General features: G+C 34.9%; 2 protein-coding genes across 5 annotated transcripts; both read right to left on the reverse strand.

Moving 5' to 3' along the window:
* Nucleotides 1-777: 777 nt before the first annotated feature.
* Nucleotides 778-2,040, reverse strand: LOC141664064 (F-box protein At1g61340-like). Of its 2 annotated transcripts, XM_074469923.1 has the most exons (4): nt 1,905-2,037; nt 1,622-1,836; nt 1,354-1,428; nt 778-1,258 (listed from the first exon to the last, which is right to left on the reverse strand). In XM_074469923.1, exons 2-4 carry the CDS (start codon nt 1,817-1,819, stop codon nt 1,055-1,057), a joined length of 477 nt encoding a protein of 158 aa, XP_074326024.1. In that variant the 5' UTR covers nt 1,820-1,836; nt 1,905-2,037; the 3' UTR covers nt 778-1,054. The 2 variants fall into 2 exon arrangements, with proteins under 2 accessions (XP_074326024.1, XP_074326023.1); XM_074469922.1 differs by having other exon boundaries at nt 1,622-2,040.
* A 926-nt stretch (nt 2,041-2,966) lies between these two features.
* LOC141664063 (uncharacterized) lies at nt 2,967-9,560 on the reverse strand. 3 transcript variants are annotated; one of them, XM_074469919.1, is made up of 14 exons: nt 9,169-9,560; nt 8,984-9,046; nt 8,216-8,260; nt 7,970-8,050; nt 7,808-7,881; nt 7,482-7,564; nt 7,006-7,112; nt 6,421-6,563; nt 6,264-6,311; nt 5,098-5,150; nt 4,340-4,424; nt 4,197-4,263; nt 4,001-4,111; nt 2,967-3,345 (listed from the first exon to the last, which is right to left on the reverse strand). In XM_074469919.1, exons 1-14 carry the CDS (start codon nt 9,254-9,256, stop codon nt 3,200-3,202), a joined length of 1,194 nt encoding a protein of 397 aa, XP_074326020.1. In that variant the 5' UTR covers nt 9,257-9,560; the 3' UTR covers nt 2,967-3,199. The 3 variants fall into 3 exon arrangements, with proteins under 3 accessions (XP_074326020.1, XP_074326019.1, XP_074326022.1); XM_074469918.1 differs by having other exon boundaries at nt 8,216-8,265; nt 9,169-9,559; XM_074469921.1 differs by having other exon boundaries at nt 9,414-9,552.
* Between the last annotated feature and the right edge of the window lie 5,681 nt (nt 9,561-15,241).

Raw genomic sequence — 15,241 nt, forward strand, 5'->3', positions numbered from 1 at the left:
CAGGTACACATATATTTCTGTGTTGAAGTTTGTGGGTGAGAATGATGAGTTGAGGCAGTTGCCTAGTTTAGCTATTCAAGGACAAAAAGAGTTCAATTTTGTGAATATCAATGATAACCTCTATGGGATGGCCTACAAAAGAGGGCGTAAATCTAGTTTGGTGGAGGAATCTCATTGTGGTGTTTGGAGTAAGATTCAAAGTGTCGGACCTATAAGTCTTTGTACACGTGATTGGTGGCTTTCACAATGTTTTAAGAATGGGGAGAAAGTTCTGATTGTTAGATCAGGCACATTGTCTTACTATGACCTCAAAACACAAGAAACTAAGTTTGTTAACAGCAACCCTCATCTCTTGAACTGGTGTTTCAATTACACGCCTAGTCTGGTTCGTGTTCAAGGAATGGTGTCGATGCACGAGTTTTTTAAGGATCAAGAGGAAGAAGTTGAAGCACTAGAGGGTTCATGGATTAGATGACTGGGGCTGGGAAATAGCCTAGTAGTTAAGGTCATGACTTCATTTTTAAACAAAGCAAATTCTCTTCAATGTGATAGTTTGTATAGTGTTTCTGGCTTTGAGTTTTAGTTGTAAGGCAACAGATAAAGCCAGACCAGAAGTTAATTCTTTGATATGAACACAAGTTGTGTTCAGAGTTTGTTAAAGATGAAGTCTGCAATTGCATTATAAAGTTTATGGGAAAAACAGAATTTTCTTTTAATAATAAACACAAGTATCAGATGAACAATCAGACCTTAACTGGAAACGATAATCACATCAGATAAAACTGTGAAAGAAAATAAATTAGCCTGTGTTATGCATCCGGAATCTATATTTCATCCTCAAAATTCTACTAGATGTACAAACAAATACAAACAAGCCAAACCCCTCTTCAATGAAATGGTTGAAGACTCAGAGCCGGCTTGAAGTTCCTTGTAATGTACAAAGGCCAAATGGTGCATAACTTAAACCTCCTAATCAACCAACCAGTTGTCTTGTCTAATGATACAACAATGCCTAACAAAACCGTGTTACTTACAAACTGTACATCTGTTTAACTTAAATCTCGGTATCCAACTCCATAAACAATCTTCTCGACAACAATCGTTGATTCTTTCCATTCAATCGAGACTGCGTTCTTGATTGCTTCGGGGCATTTGGCGCTTCAACCTCACCCCAATTCTCAAACTCAACAGGATCCTTAAATGCCAGTTTCTTTGTAGGAGTACTATATGCAAAATGCCATTGCTTTGCAATTACAGTCTGTTGTATATCAACAAAACAAAATTTCAACACACATTCCTCAAACAAAACCAAAATCAATCATTTAATAAAAACCTCAAAATTCAATAACATACCGCTGCTCTAACCGATTTTGATACATCAAAAAGCCTCTTCAAATCATCATGTTCCACTCCACATATAATCCTAACCTGTGTAAATAAACACACAAAATCATCAGTATAGCTCAAACACAATTATAAACAAGCCTAAACATAATCCAATACAAACATTAACAAGGACACCCCATCCTTGTTCTAGCCTTGGTAGAGACATATGTGCGTGATTATTTAAATTTATGCAATTTTGAGCAATTCTATATACAAAAAGAATAAAAAGACTCACCAAAATGTCTTGAGGCAAGGAATCAAGTGCAGAATTCTCCAAACTCATAACTGAATCCACACCACAGTGCTTCTTATTGGGAGTAGTGAAACAAGAATCCACCTCCAAATGATGAGATACAAACACCCTCTTTCTACCAAATGATCGTGACCTTGAAAGACTGGTATATTCAAAACCCAACTCTTGATTTTGAGCCATCTTCAGTTAACTTGAAACTATAATTTATCACAAAAAGATTTCAACTTTACCCCTAAAAACAACAAAAACAATCAAAATTAAATACCTTGAAATTGAAGTGGGCTTAAATAAAAATCCTAGCTTGAATACTTTAGATTTGATGAAATGGTTTTGATTGAGAAAACAAGAACAGTTATAGTGATTTATCTTGACTGTGTGTATATATTTATTTTGAATACTATAATTGGTAAATAAAAATAAGGGAAACAATATATAGCGAGCACAAATCAAGTAAAACTAGCCGTTGAAATGCACACGTGTCAGAAAGTGAATGGTTAAAATAAAGAAAGTGGGGAAGGTTCAAAGTGAGTCGGCTGCCTCCTCGTCGTCCTCGATAGTCTAGCTTATCTGAACACGTTTACGTGTTTGGCAGGACGTTGTTTGTAGACTTGTTAAAATGACTGACACGTGGCAGTTGACGTATGTTGGTGGTTAAGATTTTGACACGTGTAGGGAGGTGAATGAATGGACGGTGGAGATTTTAAATGATTGGAGAAAGTAACGGTGTGAGAAAACGGCAGGGACGGTAACAGGTAGGGGGGGGGGGGTAAACTAGGGGAGGGGGATAGTGGAGTGGGGAATTCACACACGTCAAAGTGAAGTGGGTGAGTGGATAGTTGAGTCAAAATCAATGACGTCAACTACTAAATTAAAACATTTATTTTTAGTTCATCAAAGAGAAGAGCATTATAAAAAGCATTTTATTTATGTTAAATTTTCAGGTTAAGGCTTAAAGGGACTAACTTTGGTTTCAAAAATAGTTCACTCACATTGAAATATAATAAGCAATGACCTATATAATAATTAACTCTTGCTGAACATGATAAAAACTGTTTTGAAAATAAAAAAAAGAACATGATAAAAACTACCGTAGTTATCCAAAACAAAATAATAAGGCTTTATAAGAAAATAAATAGTTTATAAATATTTTTATCAACTTGTCATCAGACAAGTACCAACTACTCTAGAACTAGAAGCTTACTAGTACTACATAAAACAATCAAATATTATTATATTATATACAGAGGATGTATGAACAATCTGCCTGCCGGTGTTAGTTTAATTTGCAACGTCAGTGGATGAAATGATGACTGGACAGCATTACTCCTGTAATAAACTAGTTTATCCTGCCCTACCAGGGTCATGTAAAACCAGATTACTCTAAATTGGTGGTTTGAAATTAAACTACAGATTAGCGTAGGAAAGCCAAACCAGGTAAAGGGTCCACTTATCACCGTCTGGAATGGAAATGGAATGTTGTTCTACGATGAAAATAATCTCTACTGTTCAATACTAAAGCCAAAGCCAATATACAACTTACAGAATCATACTTCAAAAAATTCATGAATCCTCTAACAATTTTTTGTTTTCAGGTTTTCCATCTAATTCGTTTTCAGGTTGTCCGTTTAAATCTCCAGCATTCATGGCATTGTTATCCTCTGCTGAATAGTAAGAGAAACTCCATACACAAGCACAATTGTCGTCACCTACATGAAACAGCAAATACACTTGCATAAGTAATCAAGTAGTAGGCTTCTTGTATGCAATTCATATTAGAAGTCATGTGATTAAAATGAAATGGCAACTATAGTTTTAAGTTTTAACTGATACTTGAAAAAAACTCGGTACTTGTCCACCATGAATCAGTTAGCGACACCAAAAACTAGTCATTCAGCTTTGAATGTGCAGCGTAGTGCAGCTAGTAGGTTCGGTATGCTAAATTGTCTGCAGTGCTACAATGCGTTGCCATAATTACTTCTCTCACTTCAGAGTAACATTTAACCCAACTAATCCTTGATATATTCAATACACAAAGATTGAACGATGAGGCTCATCAGAAATTATAGTATTTTATTGTTTCGTCTCCTTCAGCCAAAATTACAAACCACTGTTTCTTTAGAAGTTGAGAGGAATGGAGGTAATTGAACCTAATATAGTCTAGATTGTGCTGCTTATTCTTAATTTTTGATACCACGATGAAAATTATAAGTGGTCAATAAGATCTCAACAATCAGAACATTGAGGCAGTATGACATCATAAACATCCCTTGGAAACAAACACACCTTTATTAACCACTAGGCCCAGTAGATGGGTATAGAATAGCTAGAAAAAGGATTTGCATAGTAATTGTTAAGGAATACCAGATAGGTCTAAGTTGTCTTCAGCGTCGTCATGCACCCAGAATCTTCGATGCCCTGATGAAGTAGCAGCCATTGGAAGATATGGATGGAAAGAGAAGCCACTGACGGTGTCTATACAAATGCAAACAAAAGGAGAAGAGGTTATGCATAAACACATTAATTGTGACAATCAACAAATGTACGAAGCAGCAATCACCTGAAGCTGCTTGGAAGCTTGACACCCATTGCCCTGTTTGCAGATCATATATATGAACTAAACCATCCTGGAAGCCATTTGCATGAATATCAATAAAACAACTGATAACCATATAATTAAAAGGGTAAGGTATAAAGGTGTACCTGACCACCAGTACCAAGATGTCGGCCTGAGGGCTCAATGTCAAACTGTATTCGCTGATTAGTAGTTTCTGATGATCTGTACAACCTAATTACGAAGATATATATAAAGACAAGCAATTATTATTTTTGTTATTATTTGCAATCTAGGAACTCCCTACTCCCAATAGAGCATTTAGTGTAGCAATATTACATTGGTGACAAGGAATTTGATGCCAAATCGCAGATACAGCAAACACACTACCACAAATATAACATAGCCTTCTTACAGGGCTCATTGCAAGCAAAGATTAAAGCTTGGTAAAAGTTGTGACAATGAACTACTGTTCTTACTTTGAAATATGAATTCCATAGCTTGTGGAGAGGTGCTTTTGCATTAATCATGCAATGGGGAAGGGAATTTCATATCAATCAGGAAAAAAAAAATATTTGATAGTACCTACAGCCCATTACCACTAGAGAACTTAACCAAAGTATATTCATTTTTCTTGTATCACCAGAATATAAAATGACACTACAGAAAAAGTCTAGGGAGAAAAAATGTACAAGGACAATAAGTGGTGAAATGGATGCATGGGGGTCAATATTATATCTATGAATATGATACTTGTAGTAGGAAACACCCTCATATAGAAATAATTTATCTTTAGACAGAACAATTAATAGCTACACAGTGGTGACTCGGTGTATACAGCATCAAGCAGGTAGTAATTAACAAAATCATTGCTCGGTCTATAGGAACATCATCAATTGGAACTTACTTGTAAACAATATCAACAGTGTTGCGAATGTCCCAGCAAATAATATAAGGATCCTACAGTATTTTCAAAGACAATGATTAGTCCATTACAGCAACTAAACCAAACCAAATATACCCAATATATCCCGCTTAACGCAGGGTCTGGGGACCATTACAAAAAAAATTAGGACACGATGAGAAAGTATGTCGTAAGAAGATTTAGCAAAAGATCGAGGTTAAAAGTAGTTGATACCCACAAATTTGCAATGAAAAAACCAAGAGGTAGTGCTGATATAAAACATATAAACCCCCAACAAGTAAGAAGCTTAAAAGGTACTGAAGATTAATGTGTACAAAGGTAAAGACATGCAAAATGTTCTTAAAATTCACAATTAAATTCTTTTAAAAAAAAATGGGCTTAATAACTTATCTGAAACAGCATACTGAACATAAGAAATAAGTCACAAGATTTGGGTACAGCAACATACATATATTACTAATTTGGCACCTAACATCTAAGCATAGGAAATTTGTTAACAAAATTTGTTATGATTCTTTTCCGTTTTTAAATAAAAAAACGGACAAGAAGTTGTTTTGGGAGAACAAATTAGAACATAAAGGGGTATTATGCCATATCATGTGAAAAGCAAATCGAATTTGTTCTATGATCCTTTTTTAATTCCATTATTATATCATTAAACCTCTATCTTGTCTTTAATACAGGGTCCAAAGTGTTATCAAATTAACTAACAACTGCAATGCTTTAGCCTAGCAAATACCTCTCTCCTCTTATTAATAATTATAAAAAAAATCGATATACTTTTTTCCCAAAAACTTAATATACTTTCCCTCGAATTTCACTTGTTTTTTTAAATAAGTTTCTTCAATTAGTTGCATGCACCGTCAAGTACCCCAAAGCAGATCAGAACCATGACCACTTATAACCCACTAGGAACGGCAAATGATACCACCATGAAGTCTTGTGATGCTAATTTATCCATAAGAATAAGGTAGTTGCTTAAACAATAATATTTCCTATTGTCAGTACACTAAATCATCACATCTCTGGTACAATCGTTATGCCCTCCATCCACTCCCACAGAAACATGCAGTTTTGACATCACCTGCTCTCCACCAAAAAATACAGCAATTACAAGCATCAGTTTGAGCAAGAAACACAAAGATTACCTTTCGAGCCCCCGTGTACAAATAGTTACCATCTTTTGAAAATTGAACCTATCAAACAGATATGAACGATATCAGCACTCAAAAGAGCTTTGGTTGCTCTTTCTCTTTCTGCCATTTTCATATCAAGTAGAATGTGTGATGATATATTCTCACTTACATGTGTTACCCCGCCTTCTTGGCCATGCAAGACATACAGGGATTCCATATTATCTTCTCTATATATTGCTGTGGTTTGGTTATATGATCCAGTAGCAAGCATTCCCGTATGAGTAGGCGAAAACGCTATTGCAGAGATGATACCTGAATATAAATATCAGTTCATGCTTCAATCTCAAATTGTGATTAACAGAAAAGACTTGTTGAGAGTACAAATTGAGGGTTTATTGAAACGGACACAAGCGAATTGGGTAATGGTGAGTACGTTTAGAGACTACTTTATTGATGTGCTTCACCTTGGTAGAAGTTAGAATATTTGTCTAGCCAACATCTGAATGATCTTATGGCAAAAGCAATTACAAGTACAAATCATATTCAAATGACATCATACATTACAATACCAAAAAGAATTCTATAATAAACACACAGGCACACAATTTTATTACAGCAACGATATCGGAACCCTATCCTGAAAATAATGCGGGGGCTGTACAAAGTAAAGGAAATATGGTAAAATTCTAAAGAATGTACTGAAAGCTTATTATATATAGAAGGACATCCAATTTTGTCTATAAAAGCCTATTACCTGATTGACCTTCCTTATTTCCTTGAAGAGTTGAATGTTGCTCAAAATCTCTACCAGGGCGATGGATATCAAATATCCTAATGGTTTTGTTATACCCAGCAAATATCCTGCATGAGAGACGACATAGTTAGCTTTAATCAGTAGTAACAGTAAACCCAAGTTAAAGTTCAGCAAGACATGAGTTACTGTCAGAATAATATTGACAAACAAACATTTTCAATTATAACTCTTTCTGTCACTATAAGTGAATTTCGCAGCCATTAGCTAATCTTACAAAGATTATTGAAGTATTTTTTCCAAAAGGAGATTCAAAACCTTTTAATTAGACCACAAATAGGTAATTAAGTAATCAAGAGACAACCCGTTTGTCACTTGCAAGAACTAATGCAAGAATTACAAATATTGTAAACAGAGTTTTATCCTCATACTAATATGGTAGAAAATCTCTTCTAATCAATAATAATTATTATACTTACTTGGTCCCCGCAGGGTTGAAGCCAATAGAAAATGCAGCAGAGATCTCGTCCATAGCATCATATGCTCGATAAGTGCAGCGCAACTGCATTAGTAATCAAATATGATCATCGAAAAGTATTTATGGAAGAGTAAATCGATTAAGCAAAACAGTCAAACAGATGCATATTATCAAGTAGCCAGATTTCCTCAAAAACATTACGAGTTGATTCACCAATGATGACATATTGTAATTACAGAAGTTTCAGCATAGCCCACAGCATTGGCTCTCGAATGAAATTAAACAGTAACATTTTTGTAGAGAATGTTAAGGATAATGACTTAGCACCTGGCCTGAAGTAGCATCCCAAAGATGTATAGGATGGTCACGAGTGGTGGTCGCAAATACACATGTAACAGGATCTGAAAATTAAACGTACTACAGTTAGTTATTTTTGGTGTATCTGAATGTAAATTCTGTTGGGCATAAGAAAATAAAAGTTGCCCTCACCTGAAGCAGACATGTACGGGTACCAGCAATAGTCATATATAGCCTCACCCTCTCTCAAAACAAGGTTGGCATTATATGAATCTGTAGCAATCCATAGCATTTATGTAAAAACTACAAATAACTTAAAAAGATATACCCTAATTGAATGAAATCATACTCATTTGAATCTGGACTTAAATATTGCAACACAATGAGAACTCCATAATAACAGCAAGACTCTTATCGTTCTCAAAATGAAAGAATAACCTGTATTGTCTTCGGAAGCATTCACATAACCGCTACTTTCGTTATCTGGTCTAAAGAAGAATAAATACCACACAAAAAATATTAAGAAGTACACAACAAAAATTATCAAACCTAAACATTAAATCCACCAACACATCAAACAAAATTAGATATATAGCCTTGAATTGTTAAGAGCAGAACAGCCTCAACAAAACAAATAATATAGACAAGAGAAATGGACTGGAATAGCACAAAAAAATGATAAAATGGCCCCAAATGGCACATTTAAAAATTAAGTCCCTTAAAGTCACCAATATACGCTAAGCGACAAAGCGCTTCTGTTGTTTTCACTTTTGCACTCCAGTGAACATCAAGGTTTTCATGCTCCTGTCTTCAACAATAACTAGAAACGAGGCATTGTCTTGCCTTTTCCAAAAAACGGATTGTTTTGTTTTATTTATTATTATTTTTTGGAGTATGAGAGATTTTATATAAAGAAAACGTGACTTAATGCGCGTTTTTGGAAAATGTGGGATTAGGTTGCGTTTTCATGTGACATAAAGGACCGTTTTTCTGAATCCTTGTTGGGGCACTTTTGTTTAAAATTGTGCCAGAAAGTGCCAGGATCATATAGACAACGTCACAACAACCATTACATAAATCATCCCAATAACTCGACAGCTTAGTTGAACACATAGACATGCATTATTCATTCATCATAGTGTGTTAATACCCAATCGTGTGTGTGTGTGTGTCAGTTCATATGAAAGAGGCTACAAGTGTACTTACAGGGTGAAGCCATGAAAAGTATTATCATCAGTAGAGGTAAGAAAGCAAGACCCATCTGGAGACCTACACAAACTCATCAATATCACACACAAATTTCAATAATAAGTAAAAACAAAAACAAATGGGCACAAAACAAATATCAAGAAAATCAAGAAAAGGGGGGTAAAGATAACAATTAAACAAACCATCTAATGCCTTTAAGAAAGTTGTTGGGAAAAGAAGGGTTAGTCCTAAACTGATTGAAAAAGCTATAAGTTTTGAAGGGTGAAACATCAAAACGAAGGACAGGCCAAGTGTAAGAAGATTGGTCCTCCTCCCCCTTGGTTTCTTGTTTATTATTCTCAATGTCTTCAATTAATTGCTGCTGCTGCTCTGCTTCTTCCCCCATTGTTTTGTTTAGTGATTGTTAAGCAACACACTTTAGTTTTACCTAGCTCTGCTGCTGCTGCTGCTGCCGCTGTGTGTGTGTAATTTTGTATGCAGGCACTTCAGCGCCAGAGAGGCTTTCCGCGCCGCAGACACTGTCTTCGTCAATTTTCAGGGTCCAAAATTACCATTTTTTCAAGATACTACCATAATAATTCTTTTCTTTCAAATTTTTGACCAAAAATAATACGCATTTAGGGAATAAATAACCTAATACATATTTAAAGAAACGATAAAAATCTATCGCGTTACCCAAAATGTGTGTTAAATGATCCAAAATATTATTTTTGAAAATAAAAATGTCACTTTATTACGGCACTTCGTCTAGTGTTTTGTATTTTTTTTTTCAAAAACGAAAATCATACATCGTGTAGCGTTTTGACACTTTATTTAATTTTTAATTTTTTTATAATGTGCAAAACGTTAGTTAAAGTAGCATTTTGGCTCCAAACGGTACACCGTCTAGCGTTTTGGCCCCAAAACGCTACTTTATCTAACGTTTTGTACATAAAAAAAAAATTCAAAGTGTCAAAATGCTACACGATGTAGCGTTTTGGACCTTTTACATACACGTTACACGATATATCGTTTTCAAGTGATATTTAGGGTCATTATTTTCAAAATGACATTTTAAACCATTTTTAACCGTAAAGTGATATTTAGGGCCACTACAATAACGCCTATCAATACATTTAAACTAGTGACCTACTACTGTGTATCATAGTTTTATCTTTTTTTATTTTTTTAAAATGTTTTATACACAAGGTACTCATTTTTAAAAATATGTATTACTTACACAAATTATATATGCGTATTAGGATTGTATTTTTTACCAAAATCTTCAAAAATGATATTTTTGTCATTTTTTTTATTTTTATGAATGAGAGACTTATTGCATTTATAAAATTAAATTATGTTTAGTTGCACATCACAAAAATAATATATTTAATTTATAAATGTTAGGCACCTTTTTCTATATATTGTTTTCTTAAAAAATGTAAGGGAAACTCTATAAAATTTTATTTGTGTTATATAATATTAGTTTTAATAATTTTAAAAGGGCTACTAAAATCTTTAATAAATCAAGCAATGTAAGAGCAAACAAAAATTAGGCCGAAGATAGAGAGCATTGATGAGAAATGTTTGGTGCGAATTTTTACATTAGCAATATATTTATAGCTACTATAGGAGATAAGTGAATTTATTGCATGGCAAAAACTTCCAGTACTGTATTTAGCTATCTTGTATGTCTTATCATTCAGAAAAATGACAATCATTTTATAATAATTTGATTTTCTCGTTAAAATCTTGTGAAACAAAAATTCAGTGTGATAAAAAATTTGATAAAAGAAAAAGAATATAATCTTTCATAAGATAAACTAATTATTTTCTAAAGTTTCGTTTTAACAAATTCTTAGTCAACGTATCTCAATGTTATGTCATAACTTTTAAAATGATGAATTCGGTATTAATTTTGTGAATAAATCTGCAAGATTGTCACATGATCGAATTTGTTGTAAATCAATTTGACCATTCTTTTAAAATTCATGAATGTAGAAAAAAATTGGTGAAATCTGATTTGTTCACTCTATTTTGATATACCTTTCCTTTAGTTGATCAATTCATGCAGTTTTATCCTCAAACATTATAGTAAGACTTCTGATAAATATTTGGCGTTTGCATAACTAATCAACTGAGATGTCGAGTTTTTCTCGAAAAATAACCCAAAATCAGTGTTTACACGAAGATAACAGAATGTATGTCTATCAAAGTAGATCTCATTTCAATGTATGTCTATCAAAGTAGATCTAAATCTAGTCAATAAATTTATGGTGAATGCAATATCTGGTCTTGTATTATTTGCAAGATACATAAGTGCACCAATTACATCAATTATGAGACTTTAGGACCAAGAGCCTTTTCATCATCTTCTCGTGGTCGAAATGAATCTTTATCTTGTTCCAAAGATCTAACCACCATCGGCAGAGTCAATGAATGAGCTTTATTCATGTAAAATCTGTTTAATACCTTTTCAATATATATAGATTGGTGGAGGAAAATTCATGATTACAAGTGCTCGACTTGTATACCAATGTATTTTTTTATCCTTCCAAAATCTTTCAATTCAAACTATGTCTTCAGATATATGACAGCTTCATCCACCTCTGTAATTGTTCCTACAATATTTAAATCATTTACATATACAACAACAATCACAAAATCAAATTGTGATTTCTTGATAAAAACACATTGACAATTCTGGTCATTAATATATCCATTTTTTTGTAAATAACGACTAAGTATGTTATACCACATACGACTAGAGTGTTTCAATCCATACAATGATCGTTGAAGTTTAATGGAGTATATGTGACGAGGTTTCTTTAACTCATCTATTTTTAACCATTTTGGGATTATCATAAAAATCTCACTATGAAGCGATCCATATAGGTATGCAGTAACGACATTCATAAATCGTGTTTTTAACTTTTGTTTGGATGTCATACCTAATATAAAACAAAAGGTAATTTCATTCATTATTGGCAAGTATGTCTCTTGATAGTTAATGTCGAACCTTTGAGAAAATCCGTGGGTTATAAGTCGGACTTTATATCTCATAATTTCATTCTTTTCATTTCGTTTTCTTATGAATACTCATTTATTCCCAAGAGGGTTCACACTGATTGATGTTTAGACAACAAGTATAAATACTTTTGTTTTACATAATGAATTTAATTTTATTTGGATTGTATGTTTCCATCCTAATCTTTTTTTGACGGCATTCATCCATACTTTGTGGTTCTGGATCATAATTTATATCGACATCGGTGCCGTTGAATACATAAATACATAATCAATTATGGATTTACTTTGATCCCGTAATTTCATATCATGCACGTAATTTATTGAAATTTCATGATTATCTAGCCCCGTATTCATAGGGACTAGCATCTCTTCAGACGATATCACTTAAGGGGTATATGCCACTTCTGGAGCATGTACCACTTCGGGGTTGATTTTCTTTATTGTTCCATTTCTTAGTGCAATATCTTTCGCACCAACGTCTGCCCCGCTTTAGGCGTGACTTTGACTATGATACCAATTCTTTTGTATTTGATTTTGCATTGGTATATTTATTCTAGCTAGAGTGTTTACTTATGGTAGGGATGAGCAAAATAGAATTAAAAACCGAAATTGTAAAAAAATGAATAGAACTGCACCATTAAAAATTAAACCAATTAATAACCAAACCGAATAAAAATCGAACAAAAAGTATGGCTCTTATTTGGTTTTAATTTTTTTTTAAACCGAAAATAAATCGAACTGAACCGAATAAAATTAATTATTTACTTTTGAATTTATACATATATATGAATAATAATATATTAATTACATTATAGATTGTAGGATCTGATTGACTCGTAGCTCTGTATGCATGAAGAGAAAATGATTGTTGGAGTTCCTTGCTTTTCTGACCTAGCTTGTGAATTCTTTTTTAAGTAATCATGTTGCTTACATAGGTGCAGTGTGTTGTATCAATCAATTATAGTAGATGCACGGAATAAATCAACAGTCATGCATCATTGTCTTTGTGTTTTACATTGTGGATGTTTTTTGCAGTACTCAAAGCAGCATGCTCTGAATCATCTCCGACTATTATATTTTACCTACACCGTACTCCGTCCAGCTTCCGCCTCCTTCTATGTTTCTCAACCAACATGCACTTGCATTTTCTTTTCCACCATGCCTTGGTGCCCTAAACCAAACCCCTTACGCACGGTCCACTTTCTTGTATGGATTTGCATAAATAATATAACAGTCTCTTTCTGTATGTCTTATTATTTCAAACACAAAACAAAAATTCCCCATTATTTCATATTTCAAATTCACCCAGCTCCAATTTCCCCATTAACGCTTAATTTTCATACGTCTCTTTAATGATTTTTGAATATCCAACGTAAATCATATTCTCACAAAAGATTTCATGTACCACCAAAGTTAGTCGAATCAGAGTTAACATGCCTGCTTATGAATGTTTCAATGCTTTTTAATATTATCTCGAAGTTGAAATGTAACACCACAGTCCCACATCGATAAGAATTGAGATTTATGTTCAGTTTATAAGTCAAATTACTACCACTATGTGCACCCACAAATCATGATCTTTTGGGGGTCTGTGGTGGCTTGTTGCGACTTATTTCATACTCGGAATCGGGACTTGACCTGGTTTTTGAAAAATGCTTGGGATTTGACCTAGGTTTCTCGAAAGCTTGACTCTTTGAGTTGTCGTAGGTGGGGACTCGAAGGCTGATGATATTATCACACAATTGACATAGATCTGGAGGTGGGGACATGAACCAGTCTATATTATCCCACAATGGCTAGAGAGTAACGATCCGCCTAACGAGGAAGTCATGAGTTTAAGTGGAGGAGTTTGTAACACCCTAGTCCCACATCGATAAGATTTGAGGTTTCTTTTCAGTTCATAAGATAAAGTACTACTATTATGTGTTCCCACAAATCATGATGTTTTGAGGGTATGCAGTGGGGTTGTTATTTACCCAAGTCGGGACTAGTAGGCTTCAACTTATTTCATATTCAGACGCGTGATTTGACTCGATTTTAGAATAAGGTTCAGAATTTGATCCGGGTTGTCACATTAAATTTTTAGAAATATCATAAAAGTATAACCAGACGGAGGTTTTTAAGTAACTTGGTCCTAAGCAAACAAAATTTAATTAAGCCATTTTGTGGTACCCGGCATATTCTGTTCAAACGACATGGCCATTCTTCAATTTCCTTACATAAATACATAATATGATAGAATACGAAAAAATACGTGATAGTCCATATAGCTCCTGGGAGGACTACTCCCAGGCTTTCAACTCCATACAGCTCCTGGGAGGATTACTCCTAAGCTCCTAACTCCATACAGCTCCTGGGAGGCCTACTCCTAAGCTCCTAACTCCATACAGCTCCTGGGAGGCCTACTCCTAAGCTCCTAACTCCATACAGCTCCTGGGATGCCTACTCCTAGGTTCATAACTCCACGCAGCTCCTGGAAGGAGTAGTCCCGCACACTACCACTCCTTACCAGCTCAGTCCCGCAAGCGGAACCTTGATAAATCCCGACACGTGAGACGTTGGCCCAAGCACGTGACGGGAACAACTGTCACACATCAATCGTGGGAATAATCAGGGCACGTGTCAGAGGATCCTCAGAACATTCCTCGACCAGTCCCGCGCTGACACGTGTAAAGCATCCACTCCATCCAGGTGCCCCCCGCTCCCAGAACCAATGGCTACGATTCAAAGGTACCAACCCCAAAATCCTACCCTTGAGCTATAAATAACCCAAGAAGGTAAGGTTTTGGGGTTAATCATTCTTTCACACTCATATACACACACAACCACCTTACATTCATATTCATCCTCATCTTCCCAAAAAGCTAGTTTTTACTCTCACGCCGGAGGCGCCGCGGGACTCCAACCCCCCTTCCGGTGTTGTTTTGTAGGAACTCAACCACAGCTACACCTCTACAGCGACGAAGGATCCAGGACGGCGTCGAAGGAGCAGCCCCGCCACCAGGAGTTATCATTTGGCGCTAGAAGGAGGGGCTCTCCATCCTTGGGTCCCGGTGCCCCTGGATTCACCTTCATCAACAAACTCTTCAAAGAGTCCATTTATTCAAACTTGTAAGAACTCGAGCAACCAACCTATTCCGTAAGCATGAATGTTGTTTATATCGGCCACGTTTGTATGTGCTCGTTACTTTAGGCCACGTTTGTGTGAGCCCGTTTTGTTGATTTAAGCCACGTTTGTGTGAGCTA

This window comes from Apium graveolens, chromosome 6 (assembly GCF_009905375.1).
Source record: "Apium graveolens cultivar Ventura chromosome 6, ASM990537v1, whole genome shotgun sequence".
Classification (NCBI taxonomy): Eukaryota; Viridiplantae; Streptophyta; class Magnoliopsida; order Apiales; family Apiaceae; genus Apium; species Apium graveolens.

Bases quoted from the DNA above. Each gene is read 5' to 3' on its own strand.
- LOC141664064 (XM_074469922.1), bottom strand. From the start codon at position 1,819: ATGGCTCAAAATCAAGAGTTGGGTTTTGAATATACCAGTCTTTCAAGG. The intron at 1,429-1,621 runs GTGAGTCTTTTT...TTATTTACACAG, and splicing joins CCTTGCCTCAAGACATTTTG to GTTAGGATTATATGTGGAGT. The intron at 1,259-1,353 runs GTATGTTATTGA...GATATACAACAG, and splicing joins CAAAATCGGTTAGAGCAGCG to ACTGTAATTGCAAAGCAATG.
- LOC141664063 (XM_074469918.1), bottom strand. From the start codon at position 9,371: ATGGGGGAAGAAGCAGAGCAGCAGCAGCAATTAATTGAAGACATTGAG. The intron at 7,882-7,969 runs GTGAGGGCAACT...TTTAATTTTCAG, and splicing joins CCCGTACATGTCTGCTTCAG to ATCCTGTTACATGTGTATTT. The intron at 6,312-6,420 runs GTAAGTGAGAAT...TCTGTTTGATAG, and splicing joins AAGAAGGCGGGGTAACACAT to GTTCAATTTTCAAAAGATGG.